General features: G+C 35.4%; 2 protein-coding genes across 3 annotated transcripts in view; both read right to left on the minus strand.

Moving 5' to 3' along the window:
• Positions 1-2,524: 2,524 nt before the first annotated feature.
• LOC145991228 (uncharacterized) overlaps positions 2,525-26,806 on the minus strand; it is a 55,720-nt gene continuing 31,438 nt past the window's right edge. The window contains exons 3-4 of one of the 2 annotated variants that reach the window (XM_083127187.1): positions 13,651-13,722; positions 2,525-3,462 (exon numbers count right to left, since the gene is read on the minus strand). In XM_083127187.1, coding sequence (XP_082983313.1) covers positions 3,042-3,462; positions 13,651-13,722 — 493 coding nt within the window. In that variant the 3' untranslated portion in view covers positions 2,525-3,041. The remainder of the gene's footprint in view (positions 3,463-13,650; positions 13,723-26,806) is intronic. The other variant, XM_083127188.1, reaches the window with a different exon arrangement.
• On the minus strand, positions 15,915-19,771 carry LOC145991229 (uncharacterized). The gene is made up of 2 exons (XM_083127189.1): positions 19,613-19,771; positions 15,915-17,267 (listed from the first exon to the last, which is right to left on the minus strand). The coding sequence occupies exons 1-2, from the start codon at positions 19,648-19,650 to the stop codon at positions 17,000-17,002; spliced, it is 306 nt and encodes a 101-aa protein (XP_082983315.1). The 5' UTR covers positions 19,651-19,771; the 3' UTR covers positions 15,915-16,999.

Raw genomic sequence — 26,806 nt, forward strand, 5'->3', positions numbered from 1 at the left:
AATAATCAAAGAAGAAGAAGCCTTGTTGACAGTCAGAGAAGAAGAAGCCTTTTCGATAATCAAAGAAGAAGAAGCCTTTTTGATAACCAAAGGAGAAGAAGCCTTTTCAATTATACATATATATATATATATATATATATATATATTTTCTCTGTATTTTGTATAGTTCTCAGAATATAGATCCGCATTTAACTATATCCTCTTGGCTATAAAACGCTTTCTTATTTGGAATTCTCGAACAAAGAACCTATCCCCCTGAGATTAAGATATCTGTAGCCGTGGTAAATAACATCTAAGTACGTATCCACAAAGGGCGTAGCAAGGTACACATTCAGTTCTAGCTCCCTACATAATACGCACGTTTAATGAAAATGGGAGTCGTAAAAATGTCCTGTTTTAACTCTTGCTATACTACAAGTTACGGAAATCTGAAAACTGGCTCTACGTAACGAACAAAAAGTATACGCGAAAAGAAGATTTAAAACGTGTACTTACGGATTTCAGCAAAACTCGTGTCGAAGACCATCTGCTTTATCATCGTGTTTTCACCAAACAAAAAGAAAAAACTATCACGTGTTCATCAAGCAATCAGCGCCACCTGTCCTTGTGCTCCAGTAAAGTTCTTGACCTAGAGGGAAATTTATCTGTTGTGTGCAAGAAAATATCCTTTTTGACGTTAAAATTTCCTGCTTTTTACAAGGAAGGAATACAGTAAATAAAGGAAAAATAAATGGTTCCTAATTGCAGGGTTTATTCACAACATTTGATCTAGGAGGGTGTAAGTACGATTTAAGAGAGTTTAGTACCAAGTTGGGTTTTTGTGAAGAATGTTATGGGGCGTGTCGTGAAAAATTTGATGGACGCGTTAGGTGAAGGTTGATAAATCACTTACTATGCATCTAATTTATTTCCTTTAAGTTAGAAATTTACAAAATGTGCTTTATCGTTAGACACTATTATTGAAGCTTTTAACCTGAAAGTTCTTACTGTTTTTAGTTCATTGGGCATGTCCACTATGATATGAAATGAGATGTGTCAAATATCTTGGCGATATTTGCTTTGGTCCTTCACGTTTAAAGATTGTTGGCATTCAAATCCCACGTCATGGTGGCCCAGTGTTGACCTCCGTGGTGGAGTGGTTAGAACAGCAGCTACGATGCCAAGGGTCCGGGTTCGAATCCCGGGCAAGGTATGATGTTTATGCTTGTCCTGAATGTGAACGTAGAGAGTTGAGTAAAAGTGAAATGGAAGAGAATGGCAGGGAAAATCACTGCTTAGGAGTTTTTCCTTTTTCTTGAAAAATAAAGTTGGTATGGCGCCTGAATGTTACGTGGAGACCCGGGTTCGATTATCGGCATGAGTGTTCTTAGGTGGGAATTCTCCGACCTTGTTCCTGCATAAATCGGCTTTAGGATTCTCTGAGTCTCTAAGTAAAGGATCCTGTGGCAAGAGTATCATATGGTGTTTATATAAGCTGGTTCACAATAATTCTGTTAAAAGTAAAAATCTTATTGCATTATTTGTTGCCGAGGTTTATATTATTTTCTTGTTTTGCATTCTAAAGCCCTTCAGGCATATTGTTAAATTAAACCTGACGTTAAAAATCAGTCCTTACGTGTTTCTGTTTGATTGATTAGGTTTGTATTTAATTACAGTTTAAGCGCGGAAGGACTAATCGGGACTGGAGCTACAGTTTAAAGTGGGATCCAATCATCCAAACCACTGTGTGTGTCCATCGGGTATCGAACCCGGAACCCAATGATTGAATGGGCGTTTTGTGAGTGTCCCTCCGCCAATTACATCGTGTTATCACTTATCCTCATGTTCGCAATTAGCCAAAAGTGGCAGAAAAATGACTCCTAATAACAAAAATCAATCAATATGTTTCTACATTTTCATTAGCTTCAAATAGGTTTAATTTATTCTTTGAAATACATAAACATTCTCATATTTTGTACATAATTTGTACAAAAATTTAACAAATTACAAGAATGATTATCATTTCAATATTATTAATGATTTTAGAAAGTTTAATAACGGAATATCTGAAAGTTAAGGGGAAAATTTTAGAACACCAAGCTTATGGTGCGTGACCATTCCAATAATCTCATTTTCTCCCGCCCCTTCAACTAACTCAAAGACTATCCCCCTTTTTCTACAATAAACTAAATTATGTCAATTTTCGGACGAGGGGCGCTTGACGTCCCCCCTCCCCTTTGCAACGCCCATACTTAGGTTGTTGTTAGAAGAGCCACACACAGCGGCGGCGATTGGGTTCCAAAACCGGGGGGGGGGGGGCAAGGTGCCCAAACAGAGGGCAAAGACAGTATATTTTCTTTTGTAGATAAGGTTTAGCATAGTGCAGGGGCAAAAATGGAGAAAAGTGGGGGGAAACTGGCCCCCCTCTTCCCCCTAATCGCCGCCACTGCCCACACACTGAACCTCGTCCAGTAATACATCAACCATTATAACAATTAAATAAAAATAAAATAAGAACTAACTATATTGAAATAAATAAATAGGCTTTTCTTATTTGTGAATTTATATTCAGTTTAACTCAATAATACAAGTTTATTCGACATACAATGGTAACTTTTCGTACTTTAAAAAAGTAATCATATTTTTTTATAATTTTTGTTTGTTATTTAATTGAGTATTATCTCAGGTCTGCGTAGTTTCATAATATTTGTAGCTTGTGTAACTACACAACATTCAACATATATTTTTATTAAGCGGTTTGACCTGGAAATGAACGTTAATAAACATATATAGGTATACAAGTTGCGATGTGTATACTACTACACAATTACTTACTTCGTCTCCCCCTTGCATGAATACTATCACAGGTAAAAATGTCAATTATTGGTACACTGGTACTCTGGAAAGGTACAACTAAAATTTGAATATATTTATGTCATAATATTAATTATTAACTGCTTTTCTGGAGCTAAGGAGTTGTTTTCTTATGGATAGGCCTACTTTCTACAAATTTTAGATTGAAAATTTTGCAAAATGATCAGGAAACGTTTTGATGAACAACTTCAAGGGTCTTGCATCGTATAGGAAACTACCTTTCCATCATCAGAGAAGCCAGTGGTTGCCTTTTTGTCAGTGACAACTTTACCGCCAACATTCTTGCTAGACATCTGAGACGATGAGAACACACCTTTCCAGCCAGGGCCACCAATTGGTGGAAAACCCATGCCACCAAAGAACCCTGGAAAGAACCCTCCACCAAACCCTGGTGCACCACCGGCACCAAACAAACCACCTGAACGCTGAGGACCAGAGGCTTCGGGATTTCCGGCTGAAGTACCTTGCATCGCTGGGGCCGACGCTTCTGGAGGATTGAGTGGTTCCGGCCCCGGAGCTACGATGATCCCTCCTCCTGCCGCCCCTTTGGGGTACGCCCCTGGAAAGGCTGGGCCGAAGAATCCTCCGTAACCTCCAAAGGGTGTAAAACTGTAAACGATACAGGTAAAGAACCATATTAGACACTGTCCGAAATGGAGGCCAATTTGTGAGAGGACGGAAGGAAACAATTTCTACAGGTGGACCCCTAAATGATTTCATGACTTCATCACTTGGATGATCCTAATAGTGGTACTATAATTTTAACAGTAACATGTAGTTAATTTTCCAATTATGAATGAACTTATCTCTGGAACAGCTATTTGTTCTTGTTAATAAATTAACGTATTTTTCTATTAAATTTTCTTAATTTGTCGTGAATGAACTTTTGAATTTGGTCAAAAATTGATATTGCACTTAGAAAAATGCCTACATTTAGTGTCCTTAGTTTTTAAACATAATAAATTTAATTTTACCTTACGTAAAATAAGCAGAACATTTTAGAGATTCTGAATTCTTAAAAATAATTTAGTAGTTTCCTGTGCGAATATATAACAAAAAAAAATTGCATGGAGATAGTCATTAGCTGATTTCATGTTTATAATTAAGCAGTGGGAGGTCCTGTGTTCGAATCTTCTGTAAACAATGTGTAATATTTTGTAATTGGGTTATTTTATGTTGCTGGCAAGGCTTCGAGTTGTAGAAATCGAAAACAGGAATAGAACACTCAACATGTTTGGTCACAAGACTGGTGGATGTTTCTCTGCTCTATCTCTCCATCCAATATAAATTTTATTTTGATCATCCTAATTAACATTTAACTTCATAAGCTAGTTAACCGACGTCAATACGAAATACGAATCAGCAATTCTCATTAGTTACGCCGTACAAAGTTGACTAGAAATGACGATTTTAACACCGTCAATTTCCGATGTCGTCCAAATACTGTCAAAAAATGACCATGGTCATTTTTAAAGCATTAGCAACCAATAAATAGTTACTCTAATTAATGTAATTCTAATGATTCAGTTTTTAAAAATATATTTATGGTGCACCCAATTGTAATTTTTAATCATTATCTATCTTTAATCATGATAAATATTAATATTTAAATTTTAAAGAGACTGTTGCGTTCCATTTTTGTAAATTAACAGGCAGACTGCTTCACGATAGAATATTGTAAATTTTAGTGTTCTGGAATATTATCAATTCTTTTAGCCTAAATTATTCGTCATCAATGTATTCACAGATGGGTAAATTGAAAATAAACAGAACCACTCATACGAAACGAACACAGGATAGGTTCATTACAACACAACCCGGAGTTGGGGATAGTACAACTTTTGAACCGGAAGTGGTACACATATAATCCTTATACCAAATTGAAGCCTTGTTCATGCACATATTTTTAAACCGGGGAACAATGATTGGATTTCATTAGTTTCAACGCAGTGTTGCAAGATGTAACGGGAAGTGTAATTGAAACTTTTTACAAAGCATGAACAATGGCACGTAACACACATGTACGGAAATGCCGTCGGTAATTTTCAGTTTGGTTAGGTGGATTAACTCGGCATCTATGGCAGTGAAAAAAGAAATGTTCATTTCTACCTATAGCCAATCGGATGAGGCGTCTTTAAGGGGAAACTAGGAAAATCGTTGTTTTTAGAAATTAAGACTGTGCATTGGCAACACTGCTGGTGTTTCAGTGCCACAAAAGATGTGTTTGTATACATCATGCAATTACTGAACAAATAAAAAAGAAACTTGAAATTTTCATGAAAATAGTGTTACTTACAGCACCTGGCAACCACGCGATGCATCAGGAATGGAACACGATGGGCTTTTCCTGTTTCTTTCCAAGCGGGGGAAAATGTAATCTCATCGCATGGTTGCCAGATGCATGTAAGTAACACTATTTTCATTAAAATTTCCAAGGCTTCAATTTGGTATAAGGATTATATGTGTACCACTTCCGGTTCAAAAGTTGTACTATACCCAACTCCGGGTTGCGTTGTAAATGGAACAGCCGGTATCATGGTATCGTCAGATTTTCATTACATTACCAGAGACCTCTGTGCGATTAACCTTTAGAAGTAGGTAACCGAAGTACACTTCGCAACATCTTATTTGACCGCCCTGAAAAATTTCAAAGTCCGGAATTCGTAAATTTGGCAGCATAGCGCTTCAGAGCCAACTAAGAGTAGCCAACTTTGCAACATTTCTTCTTCCTGAATGAAAACGCTCGTGATTTTTTTTTTCATTCTTTCACATTCCATAAAGTAAAGATACCCTAAAGCAGTAATAAAATATATGAGTAGACTAAAAAATGTTAAGTAGAAATACGAATGTTGAAAATATTTCAAGATTCTTCGTTCTGAATTTGAAAATAGGAAAATGTATGTGCATTGTGAAACACTGAACAGGTTCTCATCCACCTGGAAAGAATTGCGGTCACATTTGAATGCAAGAAGGCAAATTTATGATGATTTTATGCGAAATGTTTAGTAAAGATACCTTGCACAACACCAAACGATTCTGCAAAGTGTGTCTTTTCCTTGGTTCTTGGCGAAAAATGGTTCGAAACTCCGGCACAATGTTGCTTCAACTGAGATTAACGTGTTTTACTGAGCTTTCTATTAGTAATCTCCTGGAGTAGTTGGTTAGATGACAACACTCTCGTTTTTTTTCTGTTTTCGTCAAGATCGAAACATCGTAGGTTCAAATCCCACCCTTTCCTTACTATTTTTTCCTTTTTATTTACCCAGTACGAAGTGTTCTAATAACGTAATATAATATTATATGATATTACTGTAAAATATTTATGCGATGCATGCTCAGTGGCGTTTGTTTTTCAAAACTGATGGGGCAAGGTGGGGGGAGGGAGGAGGGCAAGGACAGTTTCTTTCCATTTGTAGATAATGTTTAGCATAGTGCTGGGTCATCTGCCCCTCACACTCCATAATCGCCGCCACTGTGCATGCCTGAACTAATGCTTCTACTAATGTTTTTAATCTTTCAGTGATTGGCAGGATTTTAGGAAATACTTTTCTTTTCATTCAGCTGTTATAAGTTAACACATATTAAGAACTTACATGTCAACTTTCTGCATCCGGAAATGCTGGACATAAATCGCATAAATATCAACGGAAATATCCAAGAAACGTAGATAAGCATTCTCGTCCAAAGCCGTTTACTTCAGAAAAAGATTTTGCAAAGAAGTAGGTTTGAACCCATGACCTTCCATTCCATAAGCAAATCTACACCAGACGGTTCACGTTATTTTATGCACTCGGTTCGGATCCCACTTTAAACTGTAGTTCCAGTCCCGATTAGCCTTACTATGCATAAAGTTGACTTAAAACACCAAATGAACCAATTAATCTCCTTTAAAAGTGGGCCTTCTATGATACTGTAGTCGGCCAGCATCCGAAAATACAGTTCTGCTTCGCGTATACCAGAGTGTAATTGCATTTAATATTGTGACTAATTTTACTTTAAAACTACAGATTAAAGCGATAATAGTGTCCAGAAAAAGAACCTCAAAGTAGATCTTCACACAAAGTATTTTAATCCATTGCCAAACATTTCAGATAAGAATAATATTAAGCTTTTCCATTGACCGTATTTTCGATTCATGGTGAATTTGCTAAAAGGACCATGTCAAGAAATCTAAATATGTAAGTTTTACTAGTAAATGCATTTAAAATGCACGAAACAACAGGGGAGGAGAAAAATAAACCTCAAAAATAAGTAAAAATGCAACAAAAACTTAAAAATACTGACAAATAAACTAAAAGCCAAAAAGACAGAAAAATGCAAAAAAAATGTAAAATAGAAAGTGCTTTCCGGCTCTAACTGAAGGGACATGATATCAGGTTTAGCATTGTTTTTAAGGGTCAGAAAAAAGTTGATTTTTCATCAACTTCCGGACCCTAATTAGTAATTATGACCATTGAAAAAGTTGGAGGTAGGTTACTTAAAATTTTCTTGCTGAGGGATCGTATCGTCCCATATATCCACTTCATAATAAAGAAAAACATCAAGTTCATATTTCGAAAATGACTTGGAGTTTTCCACCACGAAAATATGTTTTTCATAGTTTGAAGTTCGTTAGTATTATCTTTCAAGGTTTCCATTTTTTTTTAAATTTCACACATATTTTATATTTCATACGTTCCTCTCTCTTTCCATACAGTCTTTGGAAAAAAGCTGAAGTTTCTTGTCAAACGGGGTCTGGTTCAAATGACTCTTTTCGCTCTCCTGTTCCTACTTTAAACAAACAACAAAATACTTCGTAACTAAACGATTGCTTGTTCAAAACACGGAATTTTTACACAATTTACAAAATATGACAAAATGTCAATAGACATGTTCATCATCTTTCCCTTTCAGCGTTTCTCGATTTTATCTGAATTCGTTTCCTCATGAAAATTGCCATGAGGAAATTATAGATATGACATTATGTGTGAATTGGTTTCTTCAAACTGGTAGCAAATTTTAACATGAGCTACCTGGAGAAGAGGTAGCGTGCTTGATTCTTACGAGGGAGGTCGTAGGTTCGATTCTCCACTTAGGCAGGATTTTTTTTCAGGAGTATATCGTTGGGTGTAAAGTTTATCCACCGTGCTAAGAAGTTAACATTGGTCTCTGTATTTCACGAGAGGAAAGGAAATAGTAAGAAAAAGTTATTTCGATGATAGAAGGAAGTCACATGCCACGTGGAATGCGCAGAATCAAGTTACATAGAGCTAAGTCTGTAATGGTGGTTTCGAATATTGCAAAGTTAGTGCGGAAAGTTTGTTATATCTGATACTCGTACTTTCTGTTCAAAGAAGACAAACATTTTAGATACAAAGCAGTGATGAATTAACGATCAGTATGAGGTTTTGAATTTTTTGGTTGTCACCTTACTATATAAATACTTATTAGTAGTTTCTTATCGAATCGGCCTTCGTCGCAATAACCATTTACTTATGTTAATTGGTGATTTACTATTATTTTTAGACGCATGGTAAGATGGTGGTGAGGGGATTGACAACAGTCATTACGAAGAAACTGGCATAAAATTACCAATCTTAGCAATTTGAACTCATTAAATGCTCTCCTTCGTTACAGTACTGCACTACATCACTACTTAACATAACTGTGTATCTTTTTTTAGTATATCAAATCAAATAATCAATATTTTAGGTGTCAGTAAAGAACAAACAATACATAACTTAAATAACATTACATTTTGCATCCTGAATACATATATGTGATTTGTGAATTAGTCATGATGTGTGTGTTAACACAATATATGAACAATAACTAAAAAGAAAAGTTTTAACTTTAAATACTGGAAATCTCCAACTTCTAAGTGGAAATATGCGCAGAAGGGACGTCCCTCAAGTGTGCATCGGATTCATTTTTTAAATATTCTAATATCAACAGTATCTGTTCAGCAAACAAAAAAAGAGAGGAGAGGGTGGGATTTGAACCCGCGATCTTTCACGCTTGATGAAAAATAAGGATAGCAGCGCCTAACCAACTGCTCTACGTTAATTTCATGACGTTGTACCCTTAAAAATATGTTGACGTTTATGAAGACTCCCACCTTCCTGTGTTTCTAGCACATTTTCTCGACAAGTCGTGTAAAATATATGTTTTTGAGAACTGTTCCATATTATGCAAGGTATTGTAAATAAAATATCGCATAAATTCCTCGCAAATTTGCTTCTTTGTGCACAAACTTGATGGCAATTTCCTCCAGGTGGAGAAAAACTCTGTTCAGTGTTTCAAACCCTCCAAATTTCAAGTCGAGCAAACAGAATCGTAAATATCCTTCAAGGTTTTTTTCCAATTTATTATTTCTGTTTGATTGTGTATTATAATAGCGGTTTATAGTTTCTAAGTTCATGGAAAGTGTTAAATTGAAAGCCTATCACCGCAGCGTTTTTCGTCTAGTGGAAGGACCTACTCAAAGTTGGCTACTCTCACCTGGAGCTGAAGTGCAATGTTGCTAAGTTTACGATTTCGGGACTTAGAATTCTTTCGGGGCGATCAAATAAGATGTTGCGAAGTGTACAAATGCAATCAAGTTTTTCATTCTTTATATTCCTAAGGTGTTGCTATACACACACACTGCCAACAATACTAAAATTGTTACAAGGGGTTGATGTAATACAATATTTATTGTAATTGTTTTATACACATTTGATACATCCAGAAAGTTCTTTTTAATCCTAAGAATAACATCAAGTCATGTAAAATTAAATCATCATTTACATAAAATTATATTAGTAAATTCACCTATATGCAAATGTAGTTCATTGCGTAATATTTCAATGTACACTTTATACAAACCAAAAGGAAACCAGTCTTGAAGCTTTTCTGGCTACGAATGAATTTACTCTCTCGGGTTATTGACAAGGTGAGTTCTGCAGACGTTTCCAAACTTTCGAGAGCTAACGTCACTAATCTTCACTGCTACCCTGAAGATGAGAGTGCCATCAGCTCTCGAAAGTTCGGAAACCTTTCCACAACTCACCTGGTTGATAGCACGAGAAATTCTGTTCATCAAAGGGTAACCTTTTACAAAAGTCTAATACCTCTACCAACTTCTTTATTCTCTTTAATATCTACACTGGATACAGGAATTCCGTTTATAATTTTAATTTTTTTCCATGGTAGTAATGTAGACATATGAAATTATATTTATTCAATAAAGTGTAATTTGATATAACATTATGGTTATCATGTAAAAGAGGTACCGGTACGTATAATTCTACATAATGAAGAACAAAAAAATTATGGAACAATTGGTATAGAGCGGGTTTAACACCTATAAAACCAATAAGGAAAGAAAAAAATGTTTATGTTGAAAAACTTTAGAAAATTGAATTATTAATGATATCGAATGGAAATTCGATATGTAGGTACTTAAATATTTTAGGGTGTAAAATAATCGTTTGTAAAAATAAATGATTCTAAAGAATGCTCTTAATGTTCTAATTAGAAATTTCTCAAAGCTTTGTTTCTTCTGATTTTATGTTTATATAGTGATTTGCATTGATACGTACATTTATAGTTTCAATCCCATTTTGTTGTTTTTTTAATCAACTGGAAAGATAATTTTTATTAGACAATTACAAATTTGTTTTGTTTTGGTTTTATAGCAGTGCAATCGGCTCAACACATCAAGAAAATGTTTTCTTTGCACGAAATTATGCAGTTCGTTTATTGTTCAGCTGATAAAAAATTAATGTTCTTCACTTAGCAATCGAGAGGTTTGTTATCAGTATATTTTATTTTTATAACCATATCATTCCATAACTTTGAACAGACGAATGCCTATTTATTGTTACGCTCTCGCAAACAGCACTATTTTAAAAACAAACTCGTGTGCTACTTTGAACATTTTTTCACATGTTTGTTAATACTTGCATACAGTCGAATTTATTCGATTTAATCTCCAAATAGTGTGTTTTTAACCCCTTGCTTCTGACAAATTCGTTTTCTTAGATTTGTGAATAAATATTTTCGGATTGGAAATGAGAATAGTCTGAAAACAGGATCTTTTTGAATCAATCAGGTTTCTCCTTCCTGTCAACAGGACATGTAGTGGTATCTCGAAGAACTCAAAGATGAGAAAGGCAACAACAGTTTACTTCCTTTTGGTAGACAAGATTAGCATTGGGAAACCATAGTACGGGGAAACATTTTTTTGGGGGGGGGTTAACTGCCCCTGCTTTCAATTTATTTTGATGTGGCACCATAACTGACTAATCGAAATGAGAACGAACGAGGATGCTGAAAATGTGAAGAGAGAAAAAGTAGCAAAAAAAAAAGGACTAAGAACAAAACTTTGCTCACTGCTTGTAGCAATAAAGTGAACAATGCAATATTCAAACAATGGAATAGCTCTGACATGGTATTGTTGGAAACAAAAGTAGTTTTACTTTGGCGAAGACAAATGCCTTTCTTATATAAAGTATTTCCATGGAATTCAAAATTGGTTTTGAAACATCAGTTCAGAAACTTCAGACTTCAACGAGATTACGTAAACTTTCCATAACATAATATGTTTGTGTGTGTGTATATGCAAGTGTACTAAAATATTTAAGAATATTTTTCGTACACTTCGGTAGTTTCCTTTATTCCTGTATTATTTTTTAGCGTCAACTTGATTGCTGAAAAAGAATCCGTTTGGGTTCCTCATCTAAACTGCTAACCGGCAGTCACCAATCTAAGAATTAGGAGGACCTATTTACGAAATATATTGTAGTGTACAGTTTATGCAGATATTCTCGTTATTTAATTTCTTCCAGTGTTCTTTTGCAACGAAAGAACCCTCCCACACATTTAAATCTATGTTACTCGTTTAAAACATTTCTCTATTTATACTCTCTCCCCGGAATCTGTAGAGCAAGGCCACGCATAGCGGCAGAGAAGGGGAGGAAATCGAGTGGGCAGAGCGAAGCAGTACGCGCTGCTGAGAAGGCTGGTAACTGCAGTCGCGCAAGGTGAGATGACAAAGTGTTCGTGAGAGAGAGAGAGAGAGAGAGGGAAAAAAAAAACTAACATGGCTCTCCTTCCACCTAGGCCCAAATATAGGGCAAGTGGGAGTGATATACTTTTTTTAACCTGTCGATACGTAACGGTACGCCGTACTGGAAGCTTTTTATAAGAGAATAAAGGTGAGCGGCTCTGGAGTAAAACTTGACCCACACTCCGTTCAAAATTTAGCTAACATCTGATTCAGTAGCTGCAGTCTCCAATTGCTGTACGATAGTGACTGAAGTTCCTTCAGTTATCAAGTTTTACTCCCGAACCGCTTAACTAATAACATTTTATTTTAACAATAGAAACTGTGTGCAAGAAAATGGATGCACTATCATTTATGAACACACCACAATATTTTGAGTAGTTTTTATGATGAACATCATCATGGACGTCCGCAGGATTTTTTCCAGGGAGGGGCAAGAAATGTATTTTTTTTTCAGGGGGTGGCAAACAAGACACATTTTCCAAAATAATAGTGTTGTTCCCTCAGAAAACATTGCTTAAATTTGAATTTATCATATTCATGCAATAATTAACACATATTATTGTGGCTGAAATGGAATTATAGGTCAAAATTATATAATTTTTGGTTGACTTTCATTTTCCAGGGGGGGCCACAGCCCCCCTTGCCCCCCCCCTTCCGGACGACCATGAACATCATAACAAACCAACTTGAACAGTACCGGAACCTTTCTTCGAAGAAAATGAAAGCACTGGATATATCTATACAGGGCCGAATAAACACGAAATTGGGCCTCATGCTGTCACGTCAAAACCTAACAATGCAATACCGTCGATTTTTTGTGTACAACTAACTTCCAAGGTGAAAAATTTACTACGTCGCACTTACCGAACAATAATAAAGTGGCAACAATCGCCAAGATATTGTAAAAATCGCAGCTAAATTACTAAGTAAACTGTTTAACGTAAACTTGATGGCATTAACTTGAAATCTTCGGTGAACAATAAACACAACGACGTTATAGTTACGTCACAGCGCAAAGAAAAATAGTAACTGTATAATAACTAACGCTGTGTCTAGGCGTCCGAAATTAGGGCTCCAAATTTCATTCTAAGATTTATTTTCAGGTTAATATAGCAAGAGAAAACTGTTCAGCTTTCGGTAAATTCTCGTCTGTTTTCATCTGGGCCTATTTCAGGAATGGGCCTAATGCTGCAGCATCAACAGCACCCACCTTAATCCGGCACTGTCCAATACCTCCAATGCTACCCTAACACTCTTCCCCTCCAAATTTCTTAACACATGCCTGAAATTTTCACAAAAAATAATTTATGGTCATATTGAATCCAAATTTACCATTATATCGTATATATTAAATATGAATTCACACCACCAGATGAAAAATTATGGGAAAACGCCTTGCAGGGGAAGCTTGGGTCGACTACAGCTCCGGGCCCCCATCTACAAAGGGGCCTATACTAGGGAACAAATTTCCTTCAAAAGGGCCGCAAATAGAAAAAAATATTTCAAACGTGATAAATATATATATATATATATATATATATATATATATATATATATATATATATATATATATATATATATAACAATCTGACATAACTGGGATACACATTTCATTCCAAGGGACAATATAAGATCCATAAATACTATCAATATATTACGGGTATTGCAGCCAATGGTATAATTTCACCTACCTGACTCTCTCAACTTCCCCAATTGTGAGCCAGCTGGAAATAGCGATTTGTCTACTTGAAGAAGTCTAAACTTACCTTCCAGGTTTCTTGGGAATTCTCTTGTTCAAAATATTACCATTTCCTGGCCGAGGGCCCCGTCTCGACTGCCTATTAACCAAATACAGTGTTAAAAGAATTCGATATGGTTACAGAATAGAATAGAAAAAAATCTTATTATCTAGTATAGAGCGAGCTTCAGCCTTAGGCTGCTCTATAACCTAACTCTGGAAAATAAAAAGAACAATACATGCATTTGTAATACTAAAATAAATTACTTAATGTGAACAAATTGAACATAAAAAATAAAATAAAATAGAGAATAGAATGAGCGACACAAATCCATACCCATCCCAAATCGACTAAAATAACTTATAATTTGAAATATACGTGGTGTCAGGTTAAGTGTTAGCAAAATACAGTGTGACTAGCTATTTTTTTTTGTTGCTTAGACGAATGAGGTAACGCTCAGTTGTAGCTTTTGCAATGAAAAAATAATGGAACAAGTTCTTTAAAGTTCTTGGCTGATGTAGCAGATGAAACGTCATCGGACAGACCATTTCAAACCCTAGTAATAAACATCCTCAATCATTCATCTAGTGCTAACAGTTTGTGTGACTCATGATAATTATTAGGTAATATTTTATTCTGAATTCTCGAACAAATTACCATAGGATAATGAAATGTGTTTCAGAATCTACCACAGAAACAATAAAATGGATCCTACTTTTACAATAACAATATAACATTATTATGGTTTTTGATAAGTTAAACATGTGCTATTTAATTATAAATTGTAAATAACTACACCCGAGTTTATTTTCTTCTCTTCCAGTAACATCTAAAGAAAATTACTACATTTTAAAAACCTGGATATTACTAACACAAAACAGAAGTTTCGAGTTCGAATTCCGGTTTGGTCATGGTTGTTCTCCATTATCGTTACTTCATCAGTTTCGTCTGATCATCACACATCCTCATCGTTGCAATTAGCCAAAAGGGGCAGAAAAGCGACACTAAATATAAAAAAAATATAAAATACGAAAAAATACTAATGCAATACAGCTGGCAAAATTTTGATTTTTAAATCTTCCGTAAAACAGACAATCTTGAGATTATAGGTAAATTGATAAATTATTTACTTGATATCAGAAAACACGAAATTGTTGCGATAGCTGGATACGAAATGCACATGTTAATTGAAAGAGAAAGCAATTAGACTATCTTGATTACTCTCACAGATTAAATTATTTTTTCGATTATTCAATTAAACTTGTATAAAGGCTTACATGTTTACATATTACAGTAAAAGTTAATAACATCATCTTATAGTTGTTACAATAAAGCAAAATTTTCAAAAAACGATATCTGAAACAGATTTAGAGGCAAAACTATGATTTTTCGATAAAATCTAGAACTCAATATATAGTCTGTTGCTGTAGCTTGAGTTTGAAAAACCGTGATTATTCGAAAAGAAGTATTTCGAAGAATTAAGTAAATTTACTAATTTACTCATCTAGTAAGCGTTCAGTTTTCCTGCAAAGTGACATTATCGAATTAGGTACATATTTAATACAAATACTCATATTTTGTAATAAAAAAACATTTTATTTACAAATTCTTAAATATGAAGTATAAAAATTTTATTAGTAATTATTATGAACTTAAAAAATTATGGTAGAATTTAATTTTGCAATTTACAAAGCTGAATGTGTGGAATAATTATTCTGACATAAAAATGAAAGTGCATGCGTTACATACCTGTGCAACCCATATTGGTTCTGGAAGTGCAAAACCCTTCAAGCTCTGTAAATGTGTGATTTGTGCGTAACAGCGGTGCTGAATTTAATAAAATAATTATTGACAATTTATTTTTCCCAACATACAATTGGTAGGCATTCTTAACAAATGATGGAGGAATTCAGTCAGATAAGTATTTTGTTGAATATCAATCACACTTTGCTTGAAAATGTTAATCGAGGCAAAAAAAAGAAAAGTATATTTTCACATAGGAAAAACTCAGCATACTTTGTCCTAAAGTTATACATGAAAATGTGAAGGTGACCTAACAATGTTGTAACCCCGCACAATCCGGACATTGGAGGTTAAAGGCAGACGGAGTGTGGTGCTGGTAACACCACTTCCAGGCCTGATATATGTGCACCTTACTTCTACAACCCCTGTGGGCCTTCATGACAAAGGACAGCTTTGTTTCTAGTGAACATGGATTATTTGAACACAAACTTGATGGAACATGACCATAGTTAAAAATTCATAAAAAAATACACTTCTACCAATTAATTGTTTTTATTTAAAGTACGTTATACAAAGATATTTTAGAAAATATTATTTCAAATGACACTTTCCTAAAATATAAAATAATTTAAATATTAAATATGAACAATTAATTTTCTTGCGAATATGTGAAGATTTTTTGATTGCAAATATGAAAATAAAACAATCCTTTTTGAAACACGTATCAGAGATATGACGTAATTACCAAAAGTAAGGTATGTAGTATTGTTTATATATTTTCTAAGAAATGGAAGTGCATTTAAATTATTGGATCATTGTGATTTTATTTGTACATTTTGAGTTATTTTGCTCTAATGAACGAAAGTAGTTTAACGAAAACTTTATCAGATAATGAAAAAGTACAAAGACAAATTTATCTCGAACGATCAACGAGTGCTAATACGTTGCTACAGAAACGACAAATTTTAACGTATCAATTTAAATATGCACAGATTCCAGTTTCGATATGTATTGAAGCACATTGTTACGTACAGATATACCTTCCTAGCCGAAGAAAGATGTCCAAATATGTCGAGCTACTCTGTTTAAAGAGTAATCTGTACATTTTTATGTATTTTTAAGACATTTAACAACCATTTAATGCTCTGTATTCTAATCCATTAAAAATTTTAAAAAAGGAATTATTATTTTTTATAAAACTTTTGAATGTGTTACTTCACATTCAGTCATTCGATTCCAAAAGTAATTTACATTATTTACTCAAAATCTTTGATTACTGCCTAGAAAATTTGATTCCGATTTTAATGCAATGAATTCTGCAGTATCCCTTATCCATCCTTCTATGCTGTTGGTAAAGCTATTGACTGGGCTGTTCTGCAAGCAAGGTCTGAAAATTGTATTGTTATGCGTTCTGTGGGGCCTCTAGAAACTGATGATACAGAAACCCCGCCCTTCTGTGTCCCACGTGACCCAAGAACACCAAACCTGGCCTGCCTAACCTCGTCAGGTAAGCATACACTAGCTTGTGAGTAGGTTAGCTCGGTGCGAGGGCCCAGACTAAGCATAAAATCAATTTTATGACACTTCTTAGAGAATTGCCCAGTCGATAGCCTTACCGTCTCAACTGTGGTGTTTAGGGATCGTGGTAGGTGTAGAACTTGACTTTTCCATTGTCGTTAACGCCCACAGTTGCAGACTTATGGCTGGTGGTCTTTCCGTTTACGTTGGAGCTTGAAGAAGAGGACGACGCAAAGACTCCATGGAATCCATTTCCTCCACCGCCTCCAGAGCCTCCAAATCGAGTAGCAATTCCAGAGCCTCCAAATCCCGTTCCAGTCGAAGCTCCTGCTGATGCGAAATTCTGGTTAGGAAAATTAAATCTCCCATATCCATTTCCATAGCTGAAATAATTAGAAAATATAATTAGGATTACAATATGACTGCTTAATTAGCAAGAATGTGAATGTAAGTATGTACAGGAGTGTCAGTTTGTGTTTATATCTTGGTTATTTGACGCCACTTTCTATCACTTTACGTTAAGAGTGAATGGATGAAAATAGGCAAAAGAACAAACACACAACGAAATGTCATTACCTTACCCAGGATTCGAACCTAAAACTCTTGGGTTTTGTAGCATACTGCGCTAACCACAATACCACAAAGTGGACACCTTAAAATATACTATGCCAGGATTCTTCTTGGACTAGAAATAAACATGGCAAAACATTGTCGATTTTAAAAAGATTATTACACAAATAATAACCGTCTGTATTTTTTATCGTTACGATGAATACCAATTCTATTCTTACAACTTGAACATTACATTGTATGTTTTGTTAATTTATTATTCTAAAGTAAAATAACATGAAGTACGTTCATTCTGCGTGTTCGTACTATGTTAATTACAATAAACATAAAAGTTAACAGATATTGTTATTGAATTCTATGAATCTAATTATTTTTAATGTTGTGCAATAGGCATATTTACAGCAATTTAAACAATGCACGTTACATCATGCGTGCAAGGAATTAAAAATGTCAGTTCTGATCCTTGGTGATCGGTCAGGGGTATTATTATAAGTAAAAGGGAGTAATTTTTAATTGCTGAAAAACAATATACATGGGTTTCCATTTTCTTCTCTTTCTTTAAAACTAAAACTATTTCCAATTCTCATATTAAAAGTATATCCTGGACAAACATGATTACATTCACAAATAGAAAAATGAATTAAGGTTTCATAAGAAAAGAGATACAAACAGAGGTATGAAGATTGGTATGCCATAAATGTACACATACAATGCAAATTCTGTACATATTTAACATTTGGAACATTAAGCAAACGAGAATACAAAACAACAAAACAATTAATACATTCTTACCTTTGTTGAAACTATGTTAATACGACATAAGTCATTCTTCCATTATACTTTTAAATTTATTTTATAACTAGGTTCAAACATGTAGTATTTGAATAGTTACTTTCTATTGAACTCGACCCTAAATATGATATGGATATATTTATATTCATTAAAATTATAATTAAATAAATGCTCCAGAATCAGAATGAACTTAGAAACGAAGTTAGATACTTTAGTATGTAGCTGTGCATTTAAAGAGTGAAATCATGTGGCACTGAAGGAATCTATCACCTATTGTAAATGTACTTTATTTGATTTCAGGTGTTCTGTGATTAACTTTAAGATCAATAATTATGTAGACACGAATGACATATTTCCTACATAATTTCTTGAATCTCGTTTTACCCTCGAGTATATAACTAAAGGAAAAATTCAAATTTCTTATGGAGGAGTTTAAACTTCATTTGCAAAGACCTTGAAAAAAGTTGTGAAAATATACTTAAAGTGCCATATTCTAGCTGTAGCCAGGAAAAAAAACACTTTGAAATGTCTTGTTTTCCATTGTACTTGTACTATTTAACTTCGACAGATTAATACCGACGATATGGGCGTGATATTAGGAGAAATTGATAAAAGAACGCACGCAAGGGAGTCTTTTGCCGGTCAGGACTCGAACCCAAAACCATGAATAGCAAGGTCGAGTGAAACGAGGCATTTGACGATGGTCCCCATGGAAGGTTATCTTAAAATTATTAAATTGAAGCAAATAAATGATTGTTGAAAATAAAAATAAAAATGTAATATTAATTTGAGAGATTTTTTTCATTATTTTTCTGCAAAACCACTTTTCAACTGACGATAAAAGTCCTTATCTGATGTTTTGAAAAGTGTCCATAATTTTCACAAGTGCAATGAACAATTTTAGACAACTTTTCTCTTCGTGGACAAGTGCATTTATTGAAAGTTGAAGTCCATATTCAAAAAACATTTTCAATTTTTAACAAATATTTGAAATTCCACAAGTACAGTTATAAGTTCCTTGCATTGAACTAAAAGTTCAAATAGTGCAAATGACTCATGTAATAAAAAGTAACTATGTTTCTCAGCTGTAAAAGAATATTGAAGAATCAGAAGAGTGCATATCGAAAGAACATCACAATATTTTGCCAGTAATAGTTATTAATTTTTGTGGGCAGTTAAACAAGGAAAACATAGTTTACAGAAGCACGATGAAAATTCTATATTACAAACATTAAGAAAATAGTTAAATATTGAAATAAATAAGGTGCATTGTAGCAGACTGTAGCAGCTCGTGAACAAATTGGTTACATCGAAGCAAACAAACTGCGGAAACACGAACTCCAAGCAAAATTATATAAATATGTACCTGTAAGAACACGAAAATCCGTTACAGTTTCTCTCCATTCTTCAAAGTCGCTTGTAGACCTCAGGCTAGACAACTGAACTTGTGGAATCCACGCAGAGCAAGGCTAGCCTTTATAGACAATAGCGAAACGAGATTAAAGTGTTGTACGTTGTAAATCTCGGTGTAACAATAGCCGTGATATCACCGACCGATGAAGGTTCTGGAACTCAAAGAAGCGTGGTAGGACGTGTCAGGTACAGACATCATTTCGCACGATTGCGACATTCTAAATGGCGTGGCGTTGTAGAAGTCATTTACGCGGCTTTGTGAAATATCATTCGAATAACAAAGGCATATTTGCAGATAGAAATAACGAAAATGTCACGACAGAGGCGTTGCGAGGAATAAATTACACGGGACAAGCTATGATTTTGACGCTCCTTTCCCTACGTTCGAGAAATTTTAATTTGCAATCATGGGCGCCCACAGATAATTTTCCAGTGGGGGCGGGTCATAACCGAAAATTACGCTTACGTAGGCTTTTGAGTGTCATGAGGAGGAATACAAGTTTTGCGGGAGAAAAGATGAGCTATGAAAGAAGCGGTAGAGAAGGAGAGAATGGAAGAGAATTAAAGCAGCCGGAAACAGTGAACAATGGAAAAGGAGAAAAGTAGAGAAGTGAAAAACAGAGAAAGAAAAATAAACAAGCGGCACAGACAGAAAGAGAGATAGAGAGATGGACAATATAATATTTTTGCAGAGACAGAAAGAGGTCGGAGAAAAATGAACAGAAATAGAGAATTGACAGAGAGAAAGAAATAAAGAAGCGACACATAGAGAGAGGGGGAAGAGCCAAGAGAAGAATGCAGCACAGGGAGAAAGAAGTAAGGAAGTGACACACAGAAGGAAGAGAAAGATACGGAAAAGAGTGGAGAAGAAAGAAACTAAATACAGAAGTGACAGACAGAGAGAGAGAGAGATAGATTGGAGGGAATAAAGACAGGAGGAAAGAAGAAAAGAAGCGACTGACAGAGAGAGAGAGAGGGGAAAGGAATGAAGGAGGAGTTAGAAGAAGACATACACTGAAGCGACAGAGATAATGAAATAATGAGAGAATTAAAGAAGCCGGTGAGAGAGAGAAAGAAAGAGAGAGGGGGAAAGAAAGAAAAAGGAGAATTTAGATAAAGAGAGAATAAAGAAAAGTGAAACCGAAAACAGGAGAGAAAACAGAGAAAGAAATAATCAAGACAAGAGGAAGTAGGCATGAACAAAGAGATACTAACTCGGAGAAAAGATTGAAAGCTAGAAAAAACACACAGGAAAAGAGAAATGGAATAGAGAATCAAATACGTAAAACGGAAAAGTAATGCATTTCTCCTCATTCCAGGCAAGAGGCAAGTGATCCATCGTCGACCTTCTGTATTGCACCCATGCTTGCAATACACCTTCCACCCTCACCCCCGATTAAGCCGCCGCCAAGTTTCATACTTATTACCAGTTGACTTGCTATTGGTAACAGTTGACCTTCCTAATAGCGTGACGGAGGAAACGCTAACGGCTCGTAATCAAGAGAGTCCGGATTCGATCCCAGGTGGAGGCACATTCTTGAAGTGACGTACTCCCACTTTAAATCACCTTCTAGCTCTCATGTGCTGTAGCTCAGGAGTTACATCTGGATTTCGACTCGACAAATAAAAGAATCTCCTCTTTCTTCAAACTTTACGATTAGTAACGCCGGCCACCGTGGCGTAGTTGTCAACGTCTGGCGCTACGAAGCCAGAGGTCTAGGATTCGAACTCTGGTCCAGGTATAGGTTGATTCCTTCATTCATCAGCTCATCATTCATCATAAATGCCACGATTAACCTAGGTGGTAAAATGACCGACATAGATTAGAATGATTGTTAAAATACATACAAGAGTTCCAAATACATGTACTTTTCTACACATAGTGGTTCGGATCCCACTTTAAACTGTAGGTCCAGTCCCGATTAACCTTACTGTGAATGAAGTGGACTTAAAACACCAAATCCATCAATCATGTATTTTTCTAGAACCCAAATTAGTATTTTGATATACCGTATTTGCCGTCGTATAAGACGCACTTTTCCCCTTTAAAAATAGGTTTGAAAAACAGGTTGCGTCTTATACGCCGCTACTCAGTTTTTTATTACCTTCATTTCTGAAAATTTTACTCTGTTCCGAGTTAGACGATTTCATTCTTGCTTCCTTGCTGTGTGTGACGAAGAAAATAAAAACGTATTCTTTCCTACTTAGATTAGGTATGTTATTGGTTGAAAATATACATAGGTACATACATATTACTTTAGGTTTCAAGTGCTGTAAATTAATTATAAATTCAATGATAAAGCTTTTTCCTGAAAAATGTGTTCCAAAAAGGGAAATGCGTCTTATACACCGGCAAATACGGTAATTCTTAGTCTCTGAATCTACTTACTTACAAATATCTACTTGTTATAACATAAATTTACGAAAATTTATTAAGTACATAGGCACCTGCTTCGGGGTGGAGGTACGAAGCACTTTTTGACTGCCTACAAATTTGTTAAGGAGGACATTTTGCCACTCCGGCCGGCCCTCAATGATAGCTTAGGAGCTAGGGCTGGCGCCTTGTTCCGGTTCGATTCTCGACGAAGGCACATTGTAAAACAACTCTGATCCCGCTTATAACATCAAGCGATACTTACACAGCTTCTGCTACTTTGAAACTTCAGTTAATCGGTTTACATTAGAGAAAAGCGAGTTTCAGTCTTAACCGGTTAACCTACAGAGTATTCTATTTATCAGAAGTAGAAGAGAAGGAACGCAAAGTTTTTTTAATTTTTTTAATTTGTATATATAGGGTGAGGCAGTCAAACGGGAAGATTTAAAAAAAATCACAAAAATAGATAGAGCAAATATTAGTTATTTTTTGAACATGAATGTACTGTATACGAGTTAAAATTACTAGTGTACCTGAAAAATGTTCATTTTTTGAATATGGTGTCAGTAAGATGGCGTCCTTGGTGTTGCACACATTGCTGTAAAGGCGTATTACAAAAACTCGGATAGTTTTGTTGGAGATCAACACGCTTTCCGTCGAGAGTTTCAGTTACCCCCGCGTGCTCCTTGCTTCCAGCAAGATGGTGCAACTAGCCATACTGCCAGAGTGTGCTTAGACTCGCATTTCATGGTCGTCTCATCAGCAGATTCGGCAATATTCCGTGGCCTGTCCGTTCACCCGACTTGCTGGCTCCTGATTTTTTCCTTTGGGGTTACCTCAAATCCCAAGTATTCAAGGAAAACCCTCCAAGAACCAGGGATGATTTGAAGGAGCGAATTCGGCAAGAGATCCACAACATTCCGTTGAATATGCTACGCAACGTCATGGGCGGATTTACTCTGAGACTCCGACAATCTGTGCAAAACCAAGGACGCCATCTTACCGACACCATATTCAAAAAAATGAACATTTTTCAGGTACACTAGTAATTTCAACTCATGTAGAGTACATTCATGTTCAAAAAATAACTAATAATTGCTCTCTCTATTTTTTGTGGATTTTTTTAAATCTTCCCGTTTGACTGCCTCACCCTATATATAAAATGGGTAAGTGGTGAAAAATACTGTTGTAACTATAGAGCCCGGTACTTGTACGAGTTGTAAGTGGATTATCATTAGAGGACAGGATTTTTCTGTAGTTTGTTCCCTTAGTCTCTCTTGACGTGGAGAGGTGATTCTCCGCATGCAAACACTTCCTGACCGATAAACGATTAAGCTTTGAGTTCACCAACATAGAAAGGTACAACATAGATCAGTTCAACTCATTCCTTTTACGAGTTTCAGAAACCCATGTCAGAATCAGTGAACAGAAAAGACTCAAGGATTCTCTACTGGTGAATGTATATGTAGGCAAATTATATCTTCATTTCTCACAATACTTTCTGTGTAATGTTAAAATGAAAGATTACATGTTACACATGAATCTAATTTAAGGTTTTCTTAATTATTTTGCACCTAAACGGTCAAAAGTTAGCACCTAAAGATCCGGGATCTAGTTTTAACGAACATTTGTTTTTCAGATTGAAGAAATAACTTGTTTAATTGTTAGTAATCGTCCTGTAGTAGCGTTCAGCAAGTAGCGTCTCAAAAAACATTACATTTTATATCTCACTGTGCGTGTCTCTCTCTCGCTTCAGTTTGATTCGGACTGGTTTCAACTTATTTCTTCTAATCATAAGGTGCAAAGTTATTGGGCAAAGTAGTGCATATTTATATAAGTTAAAAAAGCAAATAATGTTATTGAATAATAATTAGATTAATTTGTATGTCCACCCGTCACTTTGGCCCTACTTGCCAGGTTTACAAAGATATTGTGGCGTAACTACTGCTCTCTGTCTCTTTCGACCATTCTGCCTGTTTCTCTATCTATCTGCTTCTGTCTCTGCGTCCCAATCTCCTCTGTCTCTCTATCTCCGTCCCTACTATTCCTCTTTGTTTCTCTTTTTGACAGACACTTTCTCTATCCGTGCCCTAGTCACTCTCTGTCCCCATCTTTCTGTCATTACTAGTTTCTATGTGTGTCTTTCTTTTTGACTGTTTCTTTCCGTGTTCCTCTCTCTCATCTAACTAACTAACTAACTAACTCTCTAGCCTTCCTAAACCCGAAGGTTAATGGCTGCAGCAACACAGCCCTTCCATCTGTCCCTATCCTGAGCAAGATCTATATACTCTTTTCCATCTCTACCGATTTTCTTTAGGTCCATCTCAACGTTGTCCCTCCATCTTCGTCTTGGGCCTCCTACAGGTCTCTTACCATCAGGTTTCCCAACAAGAATCCTGTGAACTCCTCTTTCCTCTCCCATTCGTGCCACATGGCCTGCCCACCTAAGTCTTCTTGATTTAATTATTCTAATAACATCTGGACATGAACACAAATTATGTAGTTCTAAAGTATGTAACCTTCTCCACTCACCTGTCTCCTCATCCCTTTTAGGTCCAAAGATTTTCCTAAGGATCTTATTTTCAAATACTCTGAATTTATGTTCCTCTTTCAATGTAAGGGACCAAGTTTCACACCCATATAATACTACAGGCAAAATTACTGTTTTGTATATTTTAACTTTTAGTTTCTTACGTATTATACGAGAAGACAAAAGTTTATGAAGAGAAAAGTAGCATGCATTTCCTGAATTAAACCTACTTTTTATTTCCTCTTTAATATACTTTTCATTTGTTAGTATTACTCCTAAGTATTTGAATTTGGAAACTGGTTCAAACGAGTTGATATCAATAATTAGATTTTGATTATTACCTAACACTTGGTTTCGGCCTGTAAGCATATATTTAGTTTTCTCTTTGTTAACTTCCAAACCTATCTCTTTAGCTGCTTTAGCATTATTCTTAATTGTATTTATATCATCCCCTAATAAGTCTACATCATCTCTCTCATCATTATTCTAATTTGCAATCGCGCTCTCTCTCTTCTATTGATTCTCTCGATACCTCCTAAGAAGTGTACTGGCGCTTGACACAACATTTAAATAATTCTTGTTCTGAATTCCTTATAGCAGCGCTTCCCAAACTTCGTGAGCCCGTGACCCGGTAAATTCGTTTATAAAAGTTGATGCCCCGATCCCAAAAAGTTTACTCGTAAGTAGCTTTCTATTTTATTTTTAACTTTATACGTTAATTAACATGTGCCCTTGAAATTTAATATTAATAAATAAATTATGGCATAATCATAGAGAGTCTACGCTTGTTGACAAATATAAAATTTGTTTTGAATTAGTTGACAACTACTGTAGTCCAGTAAAAGTAGGCAAAATGTCATCAAAGAATGGAAAAAATTCCAACAGAGAGAAAAATTGGTAGATATCACCAGTATGGTATTTCAAACAACATACTAAAAGTCCCCGACAATCCGAGTTGTGCTCTGTCCGCCATATTGGAAAATGGCGGGTGAACGGTGACGTTTGATCATAATTGCTTTAACTAAAAATGGTGAAGGTTGAGCCGAAAATGTGTTCAGACATAAATTAAAGAAAATAAAATTTCCAATAACTGTAAGAAGATAAATTTTTGTGATTTAACCAACCTATCTAATAATGTTAAAAATAAATTTAACCAATATAATCCAATAATGTAAAAAATAAATTTAACTCTGTGGAAACTTTTCCCATTATTTTGTAATCAAATTTTCCTGGTGTTGATTGAAGTTTTACACTTTTATTTCGCGACTTGTAACGAATAATATATATATTACTGACCAAGCTTCTTCCAATCCGCTTCCCCTCATCATGTATCCTATCGCTCCCATGTACGACATAAGCATGTGGAATCCACCTAGACGAAGGACAACTGACGACATATCTCCGTTGTCTAGAGAAGCCGCAACAATTTCAGAGGCTTTCAGATATAGAGGTTGGTCGAAAGCAACAAGACATGTCTTTTGACTATGTTTCATGCATTCTTCAACTGCGAACATAAGGGATGAGTATATGGCATCTGGACTTGTCGGCAGCAGTTTTATAAATGGTAATATACTTATTTCAGAAATGTGATATTCCTTGCTACCTTCAGTGGCAAGCTCCATATAAATACTCCAACTTGGACTTGGTGACAAGGTAAGGTGATTTCCACACATCCATACAAAATAATGAAGTGATGCGACATGCACTGATGGTCCTACCTGTTTGTTGTATTCAATTTCTTTAATCTTGATTTTCGGCAGGCCACGGACAGCAGGCACAACGTACGTGCGTAATGGAACATTACCAAATTTGGCAAGGTAACATTCTGGTGGTTGCTTCTTCAATCGAGCAATTTATTTTCTGGGATGAACAGATGTTGCAGGAGTAGTGCACATAATGCTCCCCGTATTGTGGAAAGTTCCTAGTCTGTCCAAGGTCCGAACGTTGACGTCTGCATTATCAAAAACAAACTGATTCAATAATTCCTTGTCAACAACAATTTCCTCATCACTTAACATTGCAGAACTAAGATACAATATGGCTTCATTGTAGGATGCACATAAACTCATGCTTGATAACATATCAATAATATTTCTTGAACCAAAATATCTATGTGGATGAACTGCAAGTCCAATCTGAATCATTGAATTGAATGACCGTGGTCTTACTGCTGATATAATAGCATGCTCAATACACACACATTTTCTTTTGATGGAGTCTTCATTTCCTTTTATTCGTTTCAT

This window comes from Lepisma saccharinum, chromosome 8 (genome assembly GCF_977018435.1).
Source record: "Lepisma saccharinum chromosome 8, izLepSacc3.1, whole genome shotgun sequence".
NCBI classification, from domain to species: Eukaryota; Metazoa; Arthropoda; class Insecta; order Zygentoma; family Lepismatidae; genus Lepisma; species Lepisma saccharinum.